The following is a 22,317-nucleotide window of genomic DNA, read 5'->3' on the forward strand; positions in this document are numbered from 1 at the left end:
CCTTGTCTATGTGCTGTTCTAGAATCTTTGAATGACCTACTGCAGTATTTTGCTTGCATATGATATTATAAGAGGTTGTTGTTGTTATGTGCTATCAAGTTGTCTGTGACTCATAGCGACCCTGTGTACATTAGCTCTGAACCCTGCCTCATCCTGAACCAATCATCATCTCCAACAGACCTAATCCCATTGCTTCAGTCACTGCATCAGTCCATCTCATCCTGAATCTTTCTCTTCTGTGCTGTCACTCCACACTTCCAAGCATGGTGTCCCTCTCCAAGAACTGGTCCCTCCTAGCCACTTGCCCAAAGTAAATGAGATGGAGCCTTAAAATCCTTGCCTCCAGGAAACAAATTAGTTTCACTCTCTCAGCACACTTGTTTGTTCTCCTGGCAGTCCATGGTATGTTCAACACTCTTATCCAGCACCGCAACTCAAAGGCATTGGCCCTTCTTCTATCATCCTTAGTTATTGTCCAGCTCTCTGATGCATAACAAGTAATTGGGAAGACCGTGGCCTGGATCAAGCACACCTTGGTCTCCAGACTGACATCATTGCTCTTCCGTATTCTAGAGAGAACCCTGACAACAGACTTTTCTAATGCAATTCATCTTTTAATTTCTTGACTACTGGTCCCAAGACTGTTGATTGTGGAACCAGGCAATCTGAAATTGTTAACAATCTCAATCACTTCTCTGTCCATCATGAAGCTTCCAATAGGCCTAGAGGTAAGAATCTTTGTTTTCTTTATGTTGAGATTCAATCCACATTGAAGTCTCCAGTCCTTGACTTCTGCAGCAAATGCCTCATGTCCTCTTCAGTTTCTGCAAGCAAGGTTGTGTCATCTGAATAATGCAGATTGTTGATAAATCTTCCTCCAATCCTGATGCCACATTCCTCCTCATAAAGTCCAGCTTCCCAAATTATATTTTCTGCATATAGACTGAAAATGTATGGAGCGCTGCCGGGAAAAGGAGGGACAATCTCCTCCTGTACCAGTCAGATCTGATTTGACAGTACACTCACACAAAAATAAAATAAAATTTAAAAAAAAGTTTAAAAAAAGAAAATGTATGGAGATAGGATGAATCCCTGATACACACCTTTCCTGATCCTGAACCATGCAGTGTTTCCCTGCTCTGTTCTGACTACTGCTTCCTGGTTCAAGTATAGGTTTCACATGAACACAATTAAGTGTTTTGGGATCCTGATTCTTGTCAAGGTTAGCCACAATTTGTTGTGATCCACATAGTCAAATGCCTTTGCATAGTCAATGAAACACAGACAGACATTCCTCTGGTACTCTAGTTTCAGCCAAGATCCATCTAACGTTAGCTATGATGTCCCTAGTGCCACGACCTCTTCTCAACCCAGCCTGCACATCTGGCAGTTCTCTGTTGATGTGTTGTTCCAGTTGTTTCTGGATAATCTTCAGCAGGATCTTGCTTGTGATGTTAGTGATATCATTCAGTAATTTCCACACTCTATTGGGTCACCTTTTAAAAAAAATGGAAATGAATACAGATCTCTTGCAGTCAGTTGGCCAGGTATCTGTCCTCCAGATTTCTTGGTGAGTGCTTGTAGGGAAGCAACTGCTTGTTGAAATATGTCAATTGATATTCCTGGGGCCTTGTTTTTTGCCAATTCCTTCAGAGCAGCTTGAACTTCCTCCCTCATCATCATAGGCTCTTGATCATATGTTGTTCCATAAAATTCTTCTGTGTCAGCCAATTCTTTTTGGTACAGTGCCTCTGTGTACTCCTTCCATCTTCTTTTAATGTTTCTTGGGTCATTCAAACTTCTCCCCATAGCATCCTTAAGTATTATAACTCAAGGCTTGAATTTGTTTTTCCGCTTTAGAAGTGTTGAGCAAGTTTGTCCCTTTTGATTTTCCAACTCCAGCTCCTTGCACATTTCATTATAATATAGTGCTATGTTAATTTAAAAGGCCCTGGTTTTAACTTCTAGTGATATAGTTTGTAGGGAGTGGCACTGCTAACCAAAAATTACCTCTTTGGTGATTGGGATTCACCAGCAGCTGTCCAGGAGAAAGATAGGCATCTCCTCCAGTGCAATTTACAGCCTCCAAAAAATCTGTTGGAAAGTCAGCTATAAATCTGTTTCAACTGAACAGCAATGAGTTTTTGAGAGTTTTTGTTATAAAGGAGACTGTTATTATGTACTAAGTCAGAACTAAATCATAACTGACCCTCCAGTAAGATTTCAGAGGCCAGAATGGCACACATTGGCAGAGATTGTCCATGTTTTTGCCACAAAGCAGCTGGTAAATTCTAATAGTGAAACTTTGCGCTGGCGGTGTAGCTCCTTACTGCTACGCCACTGTGTACCTTCGAGTTGGAATTGACCCATAGCTGACCATCTGGGTTTCCAGAGACCATTATTCGCACAGGAGGAGACTGCCATTCCTTCCCCCGTGGTTGGGACTTATTTAGGAAAAATCCCAGTCCTTGTGGAATTTAGAGAGCTCTGCTGGCACAGTCCCTAGGGAGTTGCATCACTAACCAAAGGTTGTGGCTCTTTAGTTATTTAAGTCCACGAGAGGCTTTGTAGGGGAAGGAAAGATGAACGACCTCCTTTCATGTGATTTACAGCCTCTAAAACGGGTCTGCTATGAGTCAGTTCTGACTTCAACAAGGAGTTAATGTTGTTTGAGGTTTTGCTTTGATTGTTTGGGTTTTTTTTTTAATTTTTACTAAATTAATGGGCAAATCATAAAAGAAGAGAACAGTCTTATAGTGCTAAATATTTGTAAAGGAGGCCAGGAGGAAAACTATAAAATTCTCTTTAGAGTAGGGCAAGGTAGGGCACAAGAGGAAGCCTTTGATCTTTGATGATAGCTAATGCTATGCTGTTGCTGTTAGGTGCTGTTGAGTCAAGTATGAATAACAGACCTGAATCCTGACCTGTCCTATCCTGTGCCATTCTCACTATCTCTGAAACACTTGAGCCCATTGCTGCAGTCACAGTATCAATCCATCTGGTCGAGGGTCTTATTCTCTTTTGCTGATCCTCCAACTTTCCAAGTATGATATCCCTTTCCAACGAAAAAATATGTATCATGTTTATTGATACGAATATATTTTTAAGTGCAGTGCTTGATGTTAATAAGAATAAAAGATTAATAAGTAATTGAAAAGGGATCATTATTCACTGTCTAGTTCTCAGAAAGGATGAAAGTTATACAAGTGTTCAGGTCTTTCATTCATAGGTTTGCTATGAATCGCCTACAACTCAATGGCACTTAACAACAACAATATAGAGAGAGATCAGTTGGCCTAGTGGACAGAAAGTGATGCTACTAAGCCAAAAGTGGATGATTTTAACCCGAGGCCCTCAGACCTGTTTTTAACTGTTTTTGGTCAAACATTCTTCTAGATCATATAGTCCTGTTCTGTCCACTTGCTGTACAGAGCTAACTCGTGGTTGCTGTGAAGCTGAGCACTGTGACACTAATGTGTCAAATGTGATAATGGTTACCCATGGTGTACAGTGTTTGGTGGAGCTCCCCAACTAAAGCAAGCTTGGAAGCAGGAGTGGCATCTACTTCCAAAATAGCTTGCCCCCGGAAACCCTATAAACCTGGAGAAAAGATGAAAGTTATACAAGTGTCCAGGTCTCTCATTCATAGGGTCGCTATGAGCCACCTACAACTTGATGACACTTAACAACTTAACAACAACAACAGTTTCCAGAAGCATAGCAAGTAATTGAAAAGACAATGGCCTGAATCAGGCACACCTTAGTCTTCAAACTGACATCATTGCTCCTTAGTAATTTAGGGATATCTCTGACAACTGATTTGCCCAAAGCAATACATTTCCTGATTGCTGGTACCAAGGGTGTTGATTGTGAATCTAAGTAAGATGTAATTGACAGTTTCAATCTTTTCTCCAATTATCATGATATTGCCTGTTGGCCCTGTGGTAAGGATCTTTGTTTCTTGATGTTGAGATGTAATCCATATTGAAGGCTGAAGCCTTGATGAGAAGACTGGAAGGGGGCACTACAGGAACTGCTGGTGAAGGCTAGGGAGAATCTGCAAAGCCCACAGAGAGTGCTTACAAGTCTAGACTTTATCTCAAGTGAGTTCTCAGTATACTGTTACTGCATTTAAACGTTAAATTCTCGAAAGGAATTTAAAAATAAAAAATTACCCCTAAACTAAAGTTTAGATTAAAGCAGCAAGCAGCTCACAAAATTTGAGGTACCTCTATCTCCTAGGAACTTGGAAAGGATCTTCTCACTCCCACCCTTTTGTAGGCTGACCTCTGTGGCCTTCATCTCCAGGCACACGACACAGCACCCAAAGTTACAATTAGCCAAGTCCTCCAAGACAGCCAGCTGATAACTAACTCCCAGGACTGTTCTGGGCCATCACTCTCTCTGCAATACGTCATCCCATTCTCATTCCTTCTCCAAATTCCACGCCATCACTCGCCCTGAAATACGTCACCCCATTCTCATTCCTTCTCCAAACTCCACCAAAAGCCTGCTTAATTCTATCTGAATTTTAGTTTCCAAATTCAGCTCAAATGTCACTGCCTCCCAGAATCTTCAAAGCTATTTCTTTCCTCTCCCTGCAGAATTACATGTTCATCCTCTGTATTTCACTACTCTTGAACTGTTTTATAACTTTCCAAATTGATTATAGTTCATTTTTCCTCATAATTTTATACTTACATAGTGGACATTCAGGAAAGTATTGTTGAATGAATGATGGATGGATGAAGGAATGGAGGACTTGTTCTTGCCCCTGAAGTCCAGTGTCTGCTGGTGGGGCCTTCCCTCTGACATAACACTGCCTGAGGCAGGTCTCTGGTTATCCTTCCTTGTCATCTGGGTCCATCTGCTTTCTTCCCTTAGTGGTTCTGCCCTCATCAAATAGCAAAGTCAGATAAAGATGACTTCCAGAATCAAAGGAAATTCCAACATCCCTACCCACCTCACTGCTCAGAGGGACAGCAAGAGTTAACTAGTCATTTAGTTTGGACAGGATGAGAGAGGAAAGGGGCCTTGGCCCTCTGTGGAGGTCACCCAGCACACCAGCCCTGAGCCAACGGGCTGCCTTCTGACATCAGCAACAGCCATAGGTCTCAGTCATCTGGCTTCCTCACACCACCTCCTCCCCTCTCAGAATGGCCATAATTCTCCACAGGATGGCAACAGAAGGACCTTGAACATTATCTGCATGACCTGTCCTGTAATAACCACCTCCCCACGAAGTCTACCCAAGGCAGGCACACGTGTGCGTAAGGGTGCACGTGCCATTTAAGTCCATGCAGAGACACAAGCCTGGTCACCAACGCTCCAGCCTTCCCAGAATCCTCTCTGCCCTTTCTACTTCCAATGTTTCTGAAAGCCAAAAGGACCTAGGCCCAGGCTGGAACTTGGTAAATAAGTAGATGCCAGGGCTTCCCTCAATGCTCTTTTCTGCAAAACCAGGAAGGCTAGAAATGCCTCCGGCAGGTTTCTTAAGCCAATGATACACCTGTACCCCTGTTTGCCCAGCTGGCTGTCACCCAGTGGAGAAGGAGGAAGGTTCTGTACCCTGGAGCAGCAAGCTGGGAGGTTGTGGGAATTTGAAAGGGGAATTTGACAGAAGGCCTACCTCGAGCCATAAAAACTTCACAGAAGAGACAGCCACTAGAGTTAAACAAATCAGGACCAAGCTCTACCCTTCTATTGTTGTGGTATCGACTATGACTTATAGAAACCATGTGAACAACAGATCTAAGCCTTGCCCTACCTTATAGCATCCTCGCCGTCTCTAACGTGCTATTCCTCTTTCTCTGACCCTCCACTTTTCCCAGCACAATGTCTGTTTTCAAGGACTGGCCCCTGACAACATGCCCAAAGTATGTGAAATGAAGTTTCACCATCCTTGCCTCAAAAGAGCACCCTGGTCGCACTTTCTCCAAGACATATTTGTTCTTTTGCTGGTCTGCAGGATATTCAGCACTCTTCTCCAGCACCACAACTGAAAAGTAAAAGCAAAGTCAGACATAGATGGCTTCTAGAACCGGAGGAATTATCAACATCTCTACCCACCTGACTTTGTGCCTTCTATTAGTATTAACAATAGGGAGCCCTGGTGGCCCAAGGGCACGCGGTTCAAGGCCACTATACACTCCACGGGAGAAGGATGGGCAGTCACCTCCTGTGAGGTTAATTGCCTCTGAAAGTCTGCTTAGAGGGTCAGCTATGAGTCCGTTCCGACTCAGTGGTACGCAACAACAACAACTTAGTACTGACAGTTGCAAATGACAAAGCAGCACACTGTTCTAGAAGGTTGGGGTGGCCAGGGAAGATGGTGTGTGAGGACTGAGCGGGGCCCTGCAGGCAGCTGCTGCTTTCAAAGACCAGGACTAGCAGCTGTGTGGGTTGCTGGGTCCCCTCCTACCTCTTCACCTGCAGTGGAGACAGGCTAAGGGGCTCGCTCTCTCCTACACCGGCTCTAAGTTGCCGGTGTGTTCCTGTCATTTTCTCTAGAGTGAGGGAAAGTGAAAGCAGGTGAGGACTGAACCCAGTTTTCAGACCTTCCTCTGCCTTCAGGCATTGGGACAGGTCCGACACACACAGGAGATAAGGCCAGGGGGTGGGAGTCAGGTGTTGGTCTCTCTACCCCCACTTACACTGCCAGATGAATCTGGCTTGAAAGCCACTTCAAGGACCTCTCTACATGGAAAGGATGTCATCACAGTACAGCAAGCAGCCTAGTTTGTGGGAGGAGAGAGACTCATTCATCGTGCCTGGCTTAACTGTGTGTGGTATTTGCAGAGGAAACTTGGCTGCTTAGAGAACATCTGCTTAGCAACACATGATCCACAGACTACAAAGACTTGAATGAGCACCCCAATATCCTGTCCTTTCGATCTTTCTGCGCCTGTCAAGCCCCCGGGCACAGCCAGCCCAGTCCCAGCAGCTCAAGGAGGAAGAAGGTGGGTGCTGGCTGAGGCCAGGTCCCCTCTCCTTACCTCCTTGTCTGGTTGACCCAGCTTTGTGGGCCCACAGAGCGAGCCTCGCCTGGCCCTGAGGTATTGTTAGTCCTGGTACAACATGAACTTCTAAGGGAGCCAGCAAGAAATGACTCAGAATAGGACATCAATGACTAGCTATAGAAACTGATGGTATCTGTGTAAACTGATGAGTAAATACATAAACAGTTGAACAGATGTATCCAGGGGGGTGTGGGAAGAATCGATCACAACTCTTGTACTGTCACAGCCCTGCCACTGACCATCTGTTTGACCCTGAGTAAGTCACCTCCATGCTCTGGACATCAAAGTCCTCATCTGTAAGGGTGGGGGACTGAATGAACTCTCCAACTTTCTCAATGTAGAACACAGCCATCTGGAATTCTTTAAATACATACTTCTGAGCCTCAACTTTAGACTTATTAACTATTTCTGAGGATGAGGGTTGGGAATCTGCATTTTACAGTACAGTGCTTTAACAGGTAAAACCTGAGACAAAAAAAAAAAACAACCTGAGACCCACTGTCCGAGGATAAGGATGCCCCCACTGCCTTGTTCTCAGGGCTGCTTTTTTGCCCTCTTCATTCCTCCGAGTCTGGCACCAACCGCTCTACTTTCTGCCCCCAGCCCTCACGTGCTTCCCGCAAATGGTCAAAGCAGCAGTGTGAGGCAATGCCTCCATCCTTGACCCCTTCCTTTGCACAGTGAGTAATGACATTTTTATCTCCTGGTGATGAAGCACAGCCTTCAGCTCAGGGCATTTAAGACCCAGAACCGACTGGGACTCAGCCACAGCTGCAGGACCCAGAGGCAGACCTGGGGAGGCTCAGGTCAGAAGCAGCACCCTTGGGAGCAGAGATAAAAGCAGCGGCAGCAGCAGCGCACTTGTCCTGCCAGCAGACAATGCTTCTAGCAACGTTCAAGCTGTGCGCTGGGAGCTCCTACAGACATATGCGCAACATGAAGGGTAAGTTTCCTGGGGGAGGAGGAAGCTTTAGTGGTAACCTGTAACTCTCAGGTAACACGACTTAATGGGCAAAGTACTGAACTGGGAGCCAACTTCTGATCTCAGCTAAGGCTCTGGCTCTGGGCAAGTCCTTTCCCTTCTGAGTCTGTTCATCCTTCTGAAGAGTTAGGTGAGATTCTAATGTGCCCGTTTCTTTCTGATTCTGCTCTTCCTAGTCTCCCACCTCCCCTTTTGCCTTTTATGTGAGCTAGTGATGGCTGGGAATCAGGAAGGGACCAGGATATGTTTGGCCAGTGGTAGATGCAGAAATAGGCTTTGCCTCCCTCAAGCAGTGTTGGCAAGGTTTCTACATAGGTAGAAAGAGGAGAAAGACCAGGGGTGAAGACAGAGAAAAACAAGATGAGAGAAGGTGGGTGTGTGTGGGCAGGGAAGTGACGATCGTACAGTCACCAAGAGGGACAAACCTGTTACCAAGTGTCGTTTTTGTAGTTCATAAGGATCCCAAGGTTGTTTCAAACAACCCCCTATAACTAAACAAGTCTTTCTCAAACACATTAGGCTGGACCAACTACCATTTCGATAGAAGTCACGCTTGGGAAGGCCTGCACGTGGCAGTTGGGTGTCACTCTGAACATTTTCTCATGTGATGGACCCTGATTGCCCCCAAGTTCTCAGACTCAGGGGGCAGTCTTATTTTCCTGCCCCTGTGTTTTCTTAGTTGAGTGAACAAAGCTCTCTCCCTTCTTGAGGGGTGACTTCTGGGGTGGAAGAGCAGGCTCCAGGAGGATCAAGTCGCACCACGCCAGATGGAAGGCAGCCACATGCAAAGAGCAATGAATTGGAGAGCTGGCTGTAAGACTGTGCTCCTGAGCAAATCACTGCCCTTCTCAGGGCCTATTTCTTTATCTCTGACAAGATAGCAAGTGGAACGATCCTTTTCTAAGCTTTTCCTGTCCGTTGACGACACTTTCTTTACTTCTGCCCACAGGTCTTAGGCATCAAGCAGTGCTGGCCATTGGTCAGGAGCTAAACCGGAGGGCAATGGGGGGTCCGGCCCCTAGTGCATGGATTAACCAGGTCCGGCGTCGGAGCTCTCTACTTGGTAAGTGCTTCTGCCAGTCGAGGAGGCCCTTTGCATGCACGAGTTACTCCAGACCCCGAGACCTCAGTCAGACTTCTTTCCCCTACTCATTCACTCTATTTTGGGAGGATGAGAATAGCATTCGAGGCCAGACCCCACCCTCACTGTCACCTGCAGCTTATGTATGTTTAACTTGACCAGCAGTCTGAACCCCATTATGGCCTTGGTACTTCAGAGGAAAGATGAAATAAGAGATCAAACAATGAAAGCTGGTGGGAGGCGGGGTGGAGGGAGTGGGGGAACTGAAGCAGTGCTGTGTCTCCTTGGCTGTGTATCCAGGCTCTCGGCTAGAAGAAACCCTCTACAGTGAACAGGAGATGGCCTATGTTCGGCAGGGTGAGGAGGCCATGCAGAAGGCCTTGGGCATTCTCAGCAACCAGGAAGGCTGGAAGGAGGAGAACCAGCAGGTAGGTGTGGGGCGGAGGAGCCCACAGCTCTTCATCGTTCCGTCTGTGTGAAGAGCAGCAGGGATCCCTACTCTTCTCAGATTCCTGTTGTATGCAGGCAGTCGCCAGGCAGCAAGTGTTTTTGAGAACTCTCCTTGCCCTGGAATACCTGCCTCCATCAGAGATACGTGGAGACTCCAATTTGAGACAACTCTTCTTTTCCCCTTGGCTATACTCCAATCACACCATATGCACCCATTCAGTAGAGACTACGCAGTGTGTCTAAGAGACCTCATGATCCTGTGGATAAGCAAACCCATATAAATGGAGTGTTTGTGCTGGTGAGTGGAGAGGCTCCACTGTCACAGGGCTGGGCTAGAGCACAGAGGTGACCCAGGACATTCTAGGGTTCTTTGTCTCTGAGAGCTCCACCAGCCAGTAGCAAGGGCCACGTTAAAGGTTTGCAGTTCTATTGCTTGAAAATGTGGTGCCTTTATGTGGAGTAAAATCTTACATGCTGCCATTACTAAAGTTCAGGTGAAACTACTCCTCCAAGTCCTCAGGCTAATGGGAAAAAGCACACGACTAGTGTTGACAGAGTGAGTGCAGCAGTGGGCTCTAGTGTGTCAGGAAGTATGAGGAGGGCACAGGATAGGACAGCGGTCAGATCTGTTGTTCATAGGGTTGCTAAAAGTCATACTTGGCTCCTAACCAGAAGTTTGAGAGTGAGGAAACTTGGGGTCTAGATTTAACACTGCTCTTACTTGAGAGACCTAAGGTTCATAGGTCCCACACAGCCTTCTTGAATCTCTTCAGGTTCCATCCACCACTCTATGTAGCAAATGGGCTCTTTGTAGTTTTTCTCCAACCAGGGCAGGGAGGTGCTTCGAGGCAGGGATGGAGAAGGTGCAGCCCACATACTCTGAGGATGTTGTCAGGAGGTGCCAGTTTTTGGGAAAAGACACCAGGCTGGAGAAAGGAGATGGAGAGAAAGATCCTCAATGAGATGGGCTGACAGTGACAGCTGCAATGGGCTTGAGCATGGCAGAGAACTGTGAGGACAGTGCAGGATAGAGCAGGCTTTCAATCTACCATTCATAGGATGAGTTGTATTCAACACTTTATGGCAGCTAAGAACAGTTTTCCTCAAGTCCAAGAAAAGTCTTTTTTGTTGAATTTACTCAAACCACAAATCTGGGGGCTGGATGGTAACCTTTCAAATGTGTGTTGCTTGTGAGAAGATAACCCCACTCTACACTTACAGGTAACAGTCCTAGGCTTCCTCATGCCAAGTGTGGAGGCTTTTTTTTTTTTGCTCTTCCCTTCCTACCTTGCTTGGTCTTGTCTGTGTGTCCCAGGTTAGGAATATTCTTCTCTAACCTTTAACCTGGGATCTTTTCTGTTCCCGACAGGCAAATGGGGACAAGGTGCTAAGTAAAGTGGTCCCAGAAGTAGGCAAGGTGTTCCGGCTGGAGGTGGTGGTAGACCAGCCCATGGAGCGGCTCTATGCAGAGCTCGTAGACCGCATGGAGGCAATGGGAGAATGGAACCCCAATGTCAAAGAGATCAAGGTAAGGAGAGTCCTAGCAGGGGTGGCAGAGATCCAGGGTAGCCTAGCTTGAAAAGGAAGCCCAACAGGCTGCCCTGTGGGTGGTGTCTTAGAACCAGAACTGGTCAAGTAATGACTCTGGTCCTCTCATGGCTTTCCAGGTTCTTCAGAAGATTGGAAAAGACACAGTCATCACTCATGAACTGGCTGCGGAATCTGCAGGAAACCTCGTGGGGCCCCGCGACTTTGTGAGTGTGCGCTGTGCCAAGCGCCGAGGCTCCAACTGTGTGTTGGCTGGCATGGCCACACACTTTGGGGAGATGCCTGAGCAGAAAGGAGTCATTAGGTAATGCTAGTAGCTTCAGCGATCTCTTTCCCAAATAAGCCTGTGAGCATACGTCTACCACATTTGATGGTTTGAAGCCCCAGGTCCAAAATATGAATCCTACTTATACTTGGACCAGGAGGCAGTCGTCAGAACAGAGCAAGGGAACACTGCATGGTTCAAAATTGGGAAGGGCGTACGCCAGGGATGCATCCTATCTCCATACCTTTTCAACGTATATGCAGAACAGATTATTCGGGAGGCTGGACTCTATGAGGAGAAATGTGGGGTCAAGATTGGTGGACGACTTATTAACAACCTGCGTTATGCGGATGACACAACCCTGCTTGCTGAAACTCAGGAGGACCTGAAGCGCCTGCTGCAAAGTGTCAAGGACTGCAGCCTACAATATGGATTGAGGCTCAATGTCAAGAAGACAAAGATTCTCACCACTGGACCAATTGGCGACATCAGGATGGATGGTGAAGAGATTGAGATTGTACACAGCTTTAGTTTGCTTGGCTCCATAGTCAAGTCTTGGCACCAGCAGCCAGGAAATTAAAAGGCCCATTGCCATGGGAAAGTCTGCTGTTAGGGACCTCTCCAAAGTACTGAAGAGCAATGGTGTCTCTCTGGAGACTAAGGTGTGTCTGATACAGGCCATGGTCTTCGCAATCACTTGTTATGCATCAGAGAGTTGGACAATGACCAAGGAGGATAGAAGGAGAATTGATGCCTTTGAGCTGTGGTGCTGGAGAAGAGTATTGAGAATACCATGGACTACTAGGAAAACAGATTTGTCCTGGAAAGGGTTAAACCGGGTGGCTCCTTGGAGGCAAGGATTCTGAGGCTCCGTCTAACATACTTTGGACATGTTGTGAGGAGAGACTGGTCCTTAGAGAGGGACATCATGCTTGGGAGGGTGGAGGGACAGTGCAGGAGAGGAAGGCCCTCTATGAGGTGGATTGATTCAGTGACTGGGATAATTGGGATGGGAGTGTCAGAGACAGTGTGATTGGCACAGGACAGAGTGGAGTTTAGGGATGTTGTACATAGGGTCGCTATGAGTCGCAAGCGACTCGACAGCACATAACAACAACCACCACCTTAGTCCTCATCCTCCAAGTGTCCTTTACAAAGGAAGTAGATTCCCATTTTCCAAAGCAATAAAGAATAAAGACAAGATTGGCCCCCCCTCTAAGAACCAGTTTTTCTTAGCTTCCAGGAAATGTAAAGATCTTATTTTCTACAGCAAGGGCAGGATTTAAGTTCACATAGTAAGATCAGGATCAGGTGGACTGGCAATTGAAATCCTAAAATAACTGATACCACTTAGAACACGGTGCCTCCTGAGTGTCTCAGCCTCAGACACCACCCTGGAACCTCCTTGACCTTCCCATGATGAAAACACAAAAGCCAAGCTGGGGGCCTCCAGGTTCCTGCTCCAGCTAGAACAACATCGCTTCTGATGAGCTGGTAGCCTTGCTACCATATTAAAGATCATCTTTGGCAAGGGGTACACTTCTGACATTCAGAGTAAGACATTGCTCTGTAAGTGGCCAGTGTAACACCCGTTAAGTTGATACGCAATAGCAGGTTTTCAGAGGCAGTAAATCACATGAGAGAAAATTGCCCATCGCCCTCTCATGGAACATGAACTGCATACTTTTAGGTGGGCACAACTCCTTGCCACTAAGGCACCAAAGCTCCCTAGTTGGCCTTGGAACTTAATTGTCTTCTTAACCATCTATGTTTCTCAGAGCTGAACATGGTCCCACTTGCATGGTGCTTCATCCACTGGCTGGAAGTCCTTCAAAGACCAAGCTCACATGGCTACTCAGCATTGACCTCAAGGTGAGTGGTAGGGCAGGTGGCTCAGGTACGGGAGGTAGGTGGTAGTAAGCAAAGCAGGCTCTTCCCTCTCTACACCTCTCCACAAGGAACAGGAAAAATCCTCGTCCATTTTTGCAGCAGCACAGGCTGCTGGTGAGGAAAAGGATTTCAGCGATGGCCTAGGTGATACACCACTGTCCCAAGTTTGCAACAGCTCCCTCTTATCTCACTTAAAAATCTCAACTCAAATTTGCAACATTTTAGAGGGGGAAAAAAAAGTATGCTCAGAAATTCCAAGTAGGAGAGAGGAAAGTAACTTGGTCTGGGTTAGATGACTGGGAAAATGAAGGGTTGAAATTGGTCTTGACTACAGATCCTGAGCTTCCAACACTGTTATGACAGCAAGATGCCAATGCAATCTTTTGGTCGCTGACCCGGGGTCAACTCCCAAGTTAAAGAAAACTTAACTAGAAGCAGAACTGGGAGACCAAGCAGCAGGCAATGCAATGTTTGTGATGGGGGCAAAGATGCCTCAAGTGGAGTATCACCTAGAGATTACCACTCGTCTCTTCTATTCCAGGGATGGCTGCCGAAAGCTATCATCAACCAGGTCTTATCACAGACCCAGCTGGATTTCGCCAATCACCTGCGCCATCGTCTGGACTCCAGTGTGGCTTCTGAAGTCCGGTGTTAAAAGGCCAGCCTGCCATTCCAACTGTTCCTAGCTATGCTGTCTGTTTTAAATCCTCACTGGGGGACAGAGGGATGGGTTACAGTGTTTAGATGTTTAGAGAATAATACTAGGACTCAATTTGGTAAAATATGAACGTCAAGAAAAGAGATAAGGGTCTTAGACAAAGAGGAGAGCCTTCTTTCTTATTTATCAGCTGTGAAATGTTTGTTAAGACTCAAAATATTTGTAAAACTTTTTACTGAGTCCTTACTTGCTCACCTAAAAGTACCTTAAAATGCTACTAACCAATATGAATGCAGTGAATGCTCAGAACAAGGGCTGGGACTTAATGCTTTACAGGTTCAAAAACTCCATTTACTATAGGTACTGTATGAACAAACCTGGGCTTACAGAGTGGGTCCAGTTATAAGAGCAACTCCCCATATTAGGTACCCACCAGAAAGAAACATCAAGGTTTTTTTAGGAGAGACAAAAATAATTAAGACTATCTCCACTTTTTCTGTATTACTCAGAATAAAGAACATAAAACTAATATAAAAATAATATAAAGCTAATATAAAAACATAAAATTCTATTGGGGAAAACAAGAATCTGTTCTAATTATAACTTCATACCAGAAGAGTTAAAGACAAAGTAAAATTAACCAAATTCCTGTAGCTCATTTCCTCATAAAAGGAAAGAAACTATTGGAGGTTTATGTCATTCAATTACTTAGACTCTATTGTTAGACCCTTTGGTAAAAAAATTAATTTCCATAATAGATTAAAATTAGTTCTTATAGAACTCTACAACTCATTTTTAGTGGGCACTGGAAGATGAAGATGATGATTTTCATTTATCTAACTAAAAGTAGAGCAACAACATAAGAAACATAAGAACAGAACTTATGAGAAACAAGAACATTATTTTCCTGATTGTTTAGGCAGACAAAGGAAATACAACTTTCAGCATAAGGTCTATTACATCAGCCCCTGATTAGCACTTTTACTGTTTAGGGTAACTCCTATTAGCTTGAAGAAAACGCCATAGCTGTCAGCTCAGCTTGGGGCTGCCAACTTTTTGGCAGTAATAAGCTACTGTATCATTATTTTAGGAGAGGACATGGCTGGAGGGAGATGGGCAATGAGTGACAGTACATTCCTTTTCCAGGAGAATTCATGCTTTAAAAATAGAAGTTTGGGTAACTCTGTTAAAATTTCTAAGAAGTATGAAGAAGTAGCCATTACCACTTGAAACTATCTTTTCTATTGTGAACAATATTCACGATTTCACCCTTTGGAAAAAGGACTCAAGCTTATTTATTAAACAAATTAACAATAGCGTTGACACTGGTATTTACTGAGGTACTGTAATTTTACCATGAAAAGTATTTATTATTATTTATTCTGATTCTTAATCTATTTTAGAATGGATGAAATTATAGCTGAAGAAACATTTCTGGGAAAGAACTATCATACTCTCCCAGCTAAAACAAAATGGTTATTTTTTTAAAAGATGTATAAAGAGGCATTCTCTGGTTGGTTTCACAAGAAAATGGGCAGATGTTAAAGAAATGGGCTCTCAACAAAGATCACGAGTTTAATGGATTATAATTTGTCTTTTTCAAATCCTGTAACTACTTTTGTGGTGTTTGGGAAGATATTTTGTCCGTTACAATTTTACATTAGAGTAAGTTGTCACTGATGGCTTGCTCATAGAAACTATTTTATGTAAGATTATATGGAGAGGTGAAGACATTTGTTATAATGCTGAACACGTTTTAGCAGGGCTTCCAGACTAGGATGGGCTAGGAAGAAAGGCCTGGTGATCTATTTCCAACAATCACAAAAGTCAGAGTTTTGTTCTGTAAATGCGAATGTCATTAATAAAGGGCTGATGTGATGGCTATTAACAACAAATATGAAGAGTGGATACTCTGAGTCTTTCAAATAAATATTAACAACATATTCTTAGCAAAAGTATAAACCAGCAAAATCATTATTTCTGTAACTTATGATAAATCTAATGTTATAATTCAGGTAGAGTGGGTATTTAATTAATAATTGGTAGTATGTATTATGATGAATTTACTTCCATCTTCCTCTAAATATGATTATTCTTATTTTCTTGGAATCCTTCAAACCTCTAAGACATGCATGTTTGTATAACCAGGTATCCCCTTTAAGACTAGTCCAAAAGTTTGTTGGTAAATAGGGGTGAGCAGCTTGTAAACATACTCGTTAAGATACGTGAGTAGTGAAATATAAGGGCTCTGAAGAAATACATTAGTCAAAGTGCATATATTATTGTTAGCAGTCATCAAGTCAATTCTGACTCACAGCAACCAATACTCACTTGAAATCTGGCAGATTTCCTAAAAAGCATAGTGACAAGAAAGTAATTGAAGAGCCACAGACCTAACATATGGTGACTTGGTGGCAACATAACGTCTACCACCTGGTGAACCACTCTACCTATTAACTTAGCAAAAGTTATATGCAAGAGTCCTGGGGGAATCCTGGAAGGACTGCATTTGCCAAAAGACTGATGTGTTGTTGTCATCTAAAAAAGGGGAGGCAAGCAAGCCACAAATCTATCCCAAGGGAGGGCTCATTCTCATACTACAATTTTCAGTATTTTAAAAACTCTCCTTTTAATCAGCATTCTTTGAAACAAAGATAGGGGAGGCAAACAGCCTTCACAGACTGACACTAATGTTCAAAGATAAAAACAGACAAAATACCATTTGCCCATTCAACTCTTGTTCACCTCTTTGCAAGTCCAATCTTCCCAGGATGGAGGGGTGGTTGGTTAGCTAGCTGAAAAGAAGCAACATATAAAAAAATAAAAAAAAAAAGAAAAGAAGCAACAGGGGAGGAGCCAGATCCAAGTCAGAAACCTGCCTCTCCCTCCACTCACTGCCCTTCCTTCTTCCCACTACTCATTCTTGGGACACTGTTACCTTTGTATACCCTAAACTGAAGGATTCAAATGACACAGAAACATGAAAACAAGTTTTATTGGAGTTTCTACCCTTGTTAAGGCTTCAAAAACATTGCTTTCACAATATTAATTCTAGAGACCTAGTAGTTTCAAAGGTACCAATGTTCAAAGACAAAAACATCTGCACCAATAATGAAACTTTGAGACTGTTTGGGAATGTACAGCTATCGAGTTCATCAGCTGTTCAAAGAAATAAGCCAACTACTACCAGGGAGATAGATGGGATGGAGTTGAAACCCACAGAAAGAAAGATCTTTAAATAAGTTAGCTACTTGGACAAGATTATTCACGCCGCAGAAAATACAGTAAGAAAACAAATCCCTGCTTACAGGGTCTGTGGTACAGCACCAATTTCACAGAAAATTTTACAGGATCGTAGGGTTAACAGATGTTGGCATATGGTATACAACATAAGAGCATCCACTGACAGTCAAGAAAGAATATTACAAGAACAGCAAGCTTCTCCAGCTTCCCACTCTGGACTTTTAACTTGCAAAAATTAGAAGCTGTATTCGGCAGCATCTTAGAGATAACACTTACAGCAATTTGGGGAAAACCAAAATACACCCAAGTATTATTCTTCAGAATGTCCTCGTTTGAAAAGGAAGAACCCAGTCAGGGTTCCCATGGGGGACTCCGCCTCCCATCCACTTCTGTTTCCACATGATACAAGACATCAGCTAGAGTATGTTCTACCACAGCGCCCCAGCCCATGTCACTCATCTGCAGAAGGAATGAAAAACAGGGAAATGGATGATTAAAAGAACCGTAATAAGAAATAATAAAGACTCTTAAGGATGCAATTCTGACACTTTTAATCTTACTCACAGGACGGTAAGTGAGATCCTTTGGAGGATATTTGAAGCATGGTCCAAAGTTAATGGAAACCTGGGATAAATTCCATTCAAACAGGAATGAAAAAAACACAATATTGACAATAAAACACAATCTGACATGGGACAGTTTTATCTTTAAAATGCATTTGTGATGTTCAAGTTGAAACTGTAATGTGTGGTGTCTAAAATACACAGAAACCTCCAAGCAGCAAATTTTTCAATAAATTTAAAAAAAAAATTAACAGTTCCCTTTTTCATGCTGGATCACAACACACCACACCCCCGGCCCCGCCACATTCATTCATTCATTCATTGTTGCACTTTTCTCCCCTCCCAACCCTCTCCCCGGACCACACTTTTTTAAAAAAGGGAAAAAAATTAATATAAGCAAAAGTTACTAAACAATAATGGTAGATGATTGTGATTTATCATGATCTGACATAATTTATGAATACACTGACATCTTTTACATTTAAAAAAGAAAAATCATGCTCCAGAGTACAAATATTACACTAAAAGCATGATCTTTATCTAGGGAAATGCTTCCTAAAAACTCCAAAATATTCCTGGTACAATTAATAAAAATACATTCCCATTTTGCTCTCAGGCCTATTTAGATTTCTTAGAGATCTTTCCTTCCATTCACCCACCTCCCTCCCTCAAGCTACATTCACAGGATGAAAATATACATACCGTGCAACTCTTGTACAGCGAGATGGCTGGAAAGTAAACTCCCTCAAAAATATCTTTGTAAGCCACACCTTGATTAACACCATTTTTATAAAATATTATCTGAAACAAAAACCACTGGTTTTACTTCATAATTTAAAAATGAAACAATCAAAGAATTTACGAAGAAAATCCTTTAAAAGTACTGACACTATATCAGACCACAGTTGTACTGTAACTCAAGAGGAGCTTAATCTTTTGTAACAAAAATATCTTACATTTATAAAGTATTTAGATTTTTTTTTTTAATTTTTGTGTGCGTGTACCGTCAAATCAGATCTGACTGGTACAGGAGGAGATTGTCCCTCCTTCCCCGGCAGAGCATCTGGTGGATTCGAACCATGCGCCTCTGGGATTGTAGTTACAGCTCCTTACCACTAGGCCACCAGAGCTCCCCTAAAGTATTTAGATTTTTAAAAGCATTTTTACATGCACCATTACAGTTGGTGCTCAGGTTTACTTTCTGAAATCTTAATGTAGCTTTATCAAACAGATGGTCTACATATGATTGTTCATTATGCTATATTTTTATTATTTTTTTTCTTTAAGAGTTGGAGAAGAAATCATGAGTACAGATAAACTTACAGAAATAAATTTTACTTCTACTAGCACTCAGGCAATAGGAAAAAATGGAGCATAAAAATGTACCCAATAAGTTGATTTGCAAGATAGCAAAAAGAAAACCTACTGGGAATTATTTTATGGTCAAGTCCACAGCAAATCAGAAACTCCATTCTAAAAGCCTTGGTAATGATCACTCATTATGCTGTCTTTAAAAAAAGTAATGTGGTCTTCCACTGATTCTTTGGTGGTATGGTAGGGAAAGTGCTGGGCTGCTAGATGAAAGGTTTAAACTCAACAGCTTCTCCAAGAACTATGAGAAATTTGTTCCCATTAAATTTGAAAGTACTGAAATTTCCCCATTAAATAGGAAACTCAATGGGGCTGTTCTACTTTGTCCTATAAGGTCACTATAAATCAGAACTGTGAGTTTGGTGTGGGTATAGCTAATTAAGATTTTTATTTATTTTGTACCTTTTGCTTGCTTTATGGCACCACTTCTGCATTTCTGCCTTGAGGATGTGTGAATATTCTATTGATAATTTCTGAGTCTTCACTTTTTTATTCTCTCTTAACCTCTATACTGTGATTTCAGAAAAGGCTCCTTTTGCTAAAGCAATTTTGCCTCCTCTTCTAAGAGCGAGCCATCTATCTTCTCTCTGGCTGTATCATCCCTAGATTTCTTAACTGCTTTCTTATTGTTGTTGTTGCTGTTGAGTCACCTATAGCGACCCTATGTACAGCAGCTCTGAACCCTTTCATGTCCTGAGCAAGTCTCACTGATTCCAACACACCAATTCCCATTTCCCTAGTTACTGAATCAGTCTATCTCATCCGGGGTTACCTTCTCCTGCGCTGTCCCTCCACCCTTCTGAGCATGCTGTCCTTCTCCAAGGATCAGTCCTTCCTGGGCCACGTGCCCAAATAAGGTAGAGCTTCAGAACTCTAGCTTCCAAGAAGAAATGTAGTTTCACCCTCTCAAAGGCAGATCTATTTATTTTCTTGGAAGTCTGTGACTCTTGTCCAGCACCACACTTGAAGGTATCAATTCTTCTTCTCTCATCCTTAGTCACTGTCCAGCTCTCTGATGCATAGAGTAATTGCAAAAACCGTGGTCTGGATTAGGCACACCTTAGTCTCTAGGTTATCATTGCATTTCAGTACTCTGAAGAGGTCCTTGACAGATTTTCCCAATGCAATTCTTTTTTTTTTTATTTCCTGACTGCTGGTGCCAGGAGTGTGGACTGTGGAGTCTAGCAACCTTTAACTGTTAACAAACTCAATCTCTTCTCCATCTATCATGGTGCTGCCAATTGGCCCAGTAGTGACAACTGTTATCTTCTTGATGTTGAGCTTCAATCCAGTCCTTGACCTTCTGCAGCAAGTGTTTCAGGTCCTACTCAGTTTCAGCAATCAAGACTGTATCAACTGCGTAATGTAAGTTGTTGATGCCACATCCCTCCTCACAAAGCCCAGCCTCCCAAATGATCTGTTCCACATAGATTGAAAAGGTAATGAAGACAGGATGTATCTCTGATGCACACCTTTCCTGATTTTGAGCCATACCATGTTTCCTTCCTCTGTTCCTGGCCCACGTATGTTGTTATGTGCCATCAAGTTGCCTGCAACTCATAGCGACCCTAAGTACAACAGCCCTAAACCCTGCTCTATCCTGTGCCAATCTGTCTCTGACACACTTACCCCCATTACCCCAGTCACTGAATCAATCCATCTTATCAAGAGTCTTCCTCTCTTATGCTGTCCCTCCACCTTCCCAAGCTTGATGTCTGTCTCCAAGGACTGGACCCTCCTTGCAACATGTCCAAAGTATGTCAGACAAATCTTTGGAATCCTTGCCTCCAAGGCATCCTGATCTCACCCTCTCTAGGACGAACCTTTTTTCCCCTCCTATCAGTCCATGGTATATCCAATAATCTTCTCCAGCACTAGAGCTCAAAGGCATTAATTCTTTCATCCCTACTGTCCAGCTTTCGGAAGCCTAGCAAAGACTATGGCCCACATAAACACAATCAAGTGTTCTGGGACTCTCATTTTCCTTAAGGTCAACCACAATTTGCTGTGATCAATACAGTCAAATGCCTTTGCAGAGTCAATGAAACACGGATAAGACATTCCTCAGGTACTCTTCTTGGCTTTTTGCCAAGATCCATCTGACATTGGAAATATGTCTGGTAGTTCTCAGTCAATACACTGTTCCAGTCGTTTCTGGATAATCTTCAGCAGGATTTTGCTAGTGTGTGATTATTAGTGATATTGTGCAATATTTTCCACATTCTGTAGGGTCACTTTTTGGAATGGGAATAAATATGCTTCTCTTCCAGTCTGTTGCCCAGGTAGTTGTCCTCCAGACATATCATTGCTGATACTGAACTTCTCCAATGATTCCTTCCACAGGTATAATTGATCTGACTCCTATGCATACCATCAGGTGAAATCTGTGTGTATAGCCTGGGTTTGTGTTTCTTATAAAAAGTATTTGCAATGAACATATCGTTGATTGTACAGAATTCTATCATTCTATCTCCAGCTTCATTCCGTCAATCACCAAGTCCACGTTTTCCAACTACTGATCCTTTTTCCTGGTTTCCAACTTTCAAATTCCAGTCACCCATTATTATTAATGCATCTTGGTGACATGTTTGATCAATTTCTGACTGCAATAGTTGGGAGAAATAATCTATTTCCTTTTCTTTGGTTCTTGTTTTTGGTGCATAAATTTGAATGACAGTGGTATTAACAGGTCTTCCTTGTATGTGTATGGATAGTATCCTGTCACAATATTATATTTCAAGATGAATCTAGAAATGGCCTTTTAAACTATGAAAATGACTGCTTTTTCTCACCTTTTCATCTCCAGCATAGATCATATGATCATCTGATTTAAAATTTCCCATGGCAATCCATCTAATTTCCCTAATACCTAAAATGCCAATATTTATGCTTTCAATTTCTTTCTTAACAATGTCCAGTTTTCCTACATTCATGCTTCTCAAATTCCATGTTCCAATCATTAATTTCTGCTTACAACTGTTCCTCCTCCTTTGTGTTTCCAAATTTGAGGGCTCAGCCTCAGTTGACATATCTGTTAGTCTACTCTAAATGTGCTCTACTATTCACAGGGTTTTCAAAGACCTGATATATTTTGGAAGTGGATTGCCTATCTTTCCTAGTCCCTTTACTATTTTTCCTTAAAATTAACTGTAAACAAGTTTCTATTTCTTTTGTAATTTTTTTATTATTAATAATTTTACTGAAAATTTACAGAGACTTTAGATTTCCATTCATTCATTGTTGTACT

General features: G+C 42.9%; 2 protein-coding genes across 2 annotated transcripts in view; one reads left to right on the plus strand and one right to left on the minus strand.

Moving 5' to 3' along the window:
• The first annotated feature begins 7,864 nt into the window (after positions 1-7,864).
• STAR (steroidogenic acute regulatory protein) lies at positions 7,865-13,890 on the plus strand. The gene is made up of 7 exons (XM_006900293.1): positions 7,865-7,962; positions 8,951-9,064; positions 9,383-9,510; positions 10,902-11,060; positions 11,200-11,384; positions 13,124-13,217; positions 13,777-13,890. The coding sequence occupies exons 1-7, from the start codon at positions 7,899-7,901 to the stop codon at positions 13,888-13,890; spliced, it is 858 nt and encodes a 285-aa protein (XP_006900355.1). The 5' UTR covers positions 7,865-7,898.
• A 3,597-nt stretch (positions 13,891-17,487) lies between these two features.
• ASH2L (ash2 (absent, small, or homeotic)-like (Drosophila)) overlaps positions 17,488-22,317 on the minus strand; it is a 30,593-nt gene continuing 25,763 nt past the window's right edge. The window contains exons 14-16 of the mRNA XM_006900294.1: positions 18,402-18,500; positions 17,701-17,760; positions 17,488-17,595 (exon numbers count right to left, since the gene is read on the minus strand). Of these exons, the coding sequence (XP_006900356.1) occupies positions 17,488-17,595; positions 17,701-17,760; positions 18,402-18,500 (267 nt within the window). The remainder of the gene's footprint in view (positions 17,596-17,700; positions 17,761-18,401; positions 18,501-22,317) is intronic.

The sequence above is a fragment of the Elephantulus edwardii genome, unplaced genomic scaffold, assembly GCF_000299155.1.
Source record: "Elephantulus edwardii isolate Elephantulus edwardi_28Jun2011 unplaced genomic scaffold, EleEdw1.0 scaffold00279, whole genome shotgun sequence".
Classification (NCBI taxonomy): Eukaryota; Metazoa; Chordata; class Mammalia; order Macroscelidea; family Macroscelididae; genus Elephantulus; species Elephantulus edwardii.

Bases quoted from the DNA above. Each gene is read 5' to 3' on its own strand.
- STAR (XM_006900293.1), top strand. From the start codon at position 7,899: ATGCTTCTAGCAACGTTCAAGCTGTGCGCTGGGAGCTCCTACAGACAT. The intron at 9,511-10,901 runs GTAGGTGTGGGG...TGTTCCCGACAG, and splicing joins GGAAGGAGGAGAACCAGCAG to GCAAATGGGGACAAGGTGCT. The intron at 13,218-13,776 runs GTGAGTGGTAGG...CTTCTATTCCAG, and splicing joins TACTCAGCATTGACCTCAAG to GGATGGCTGCCGAAAGCTAT.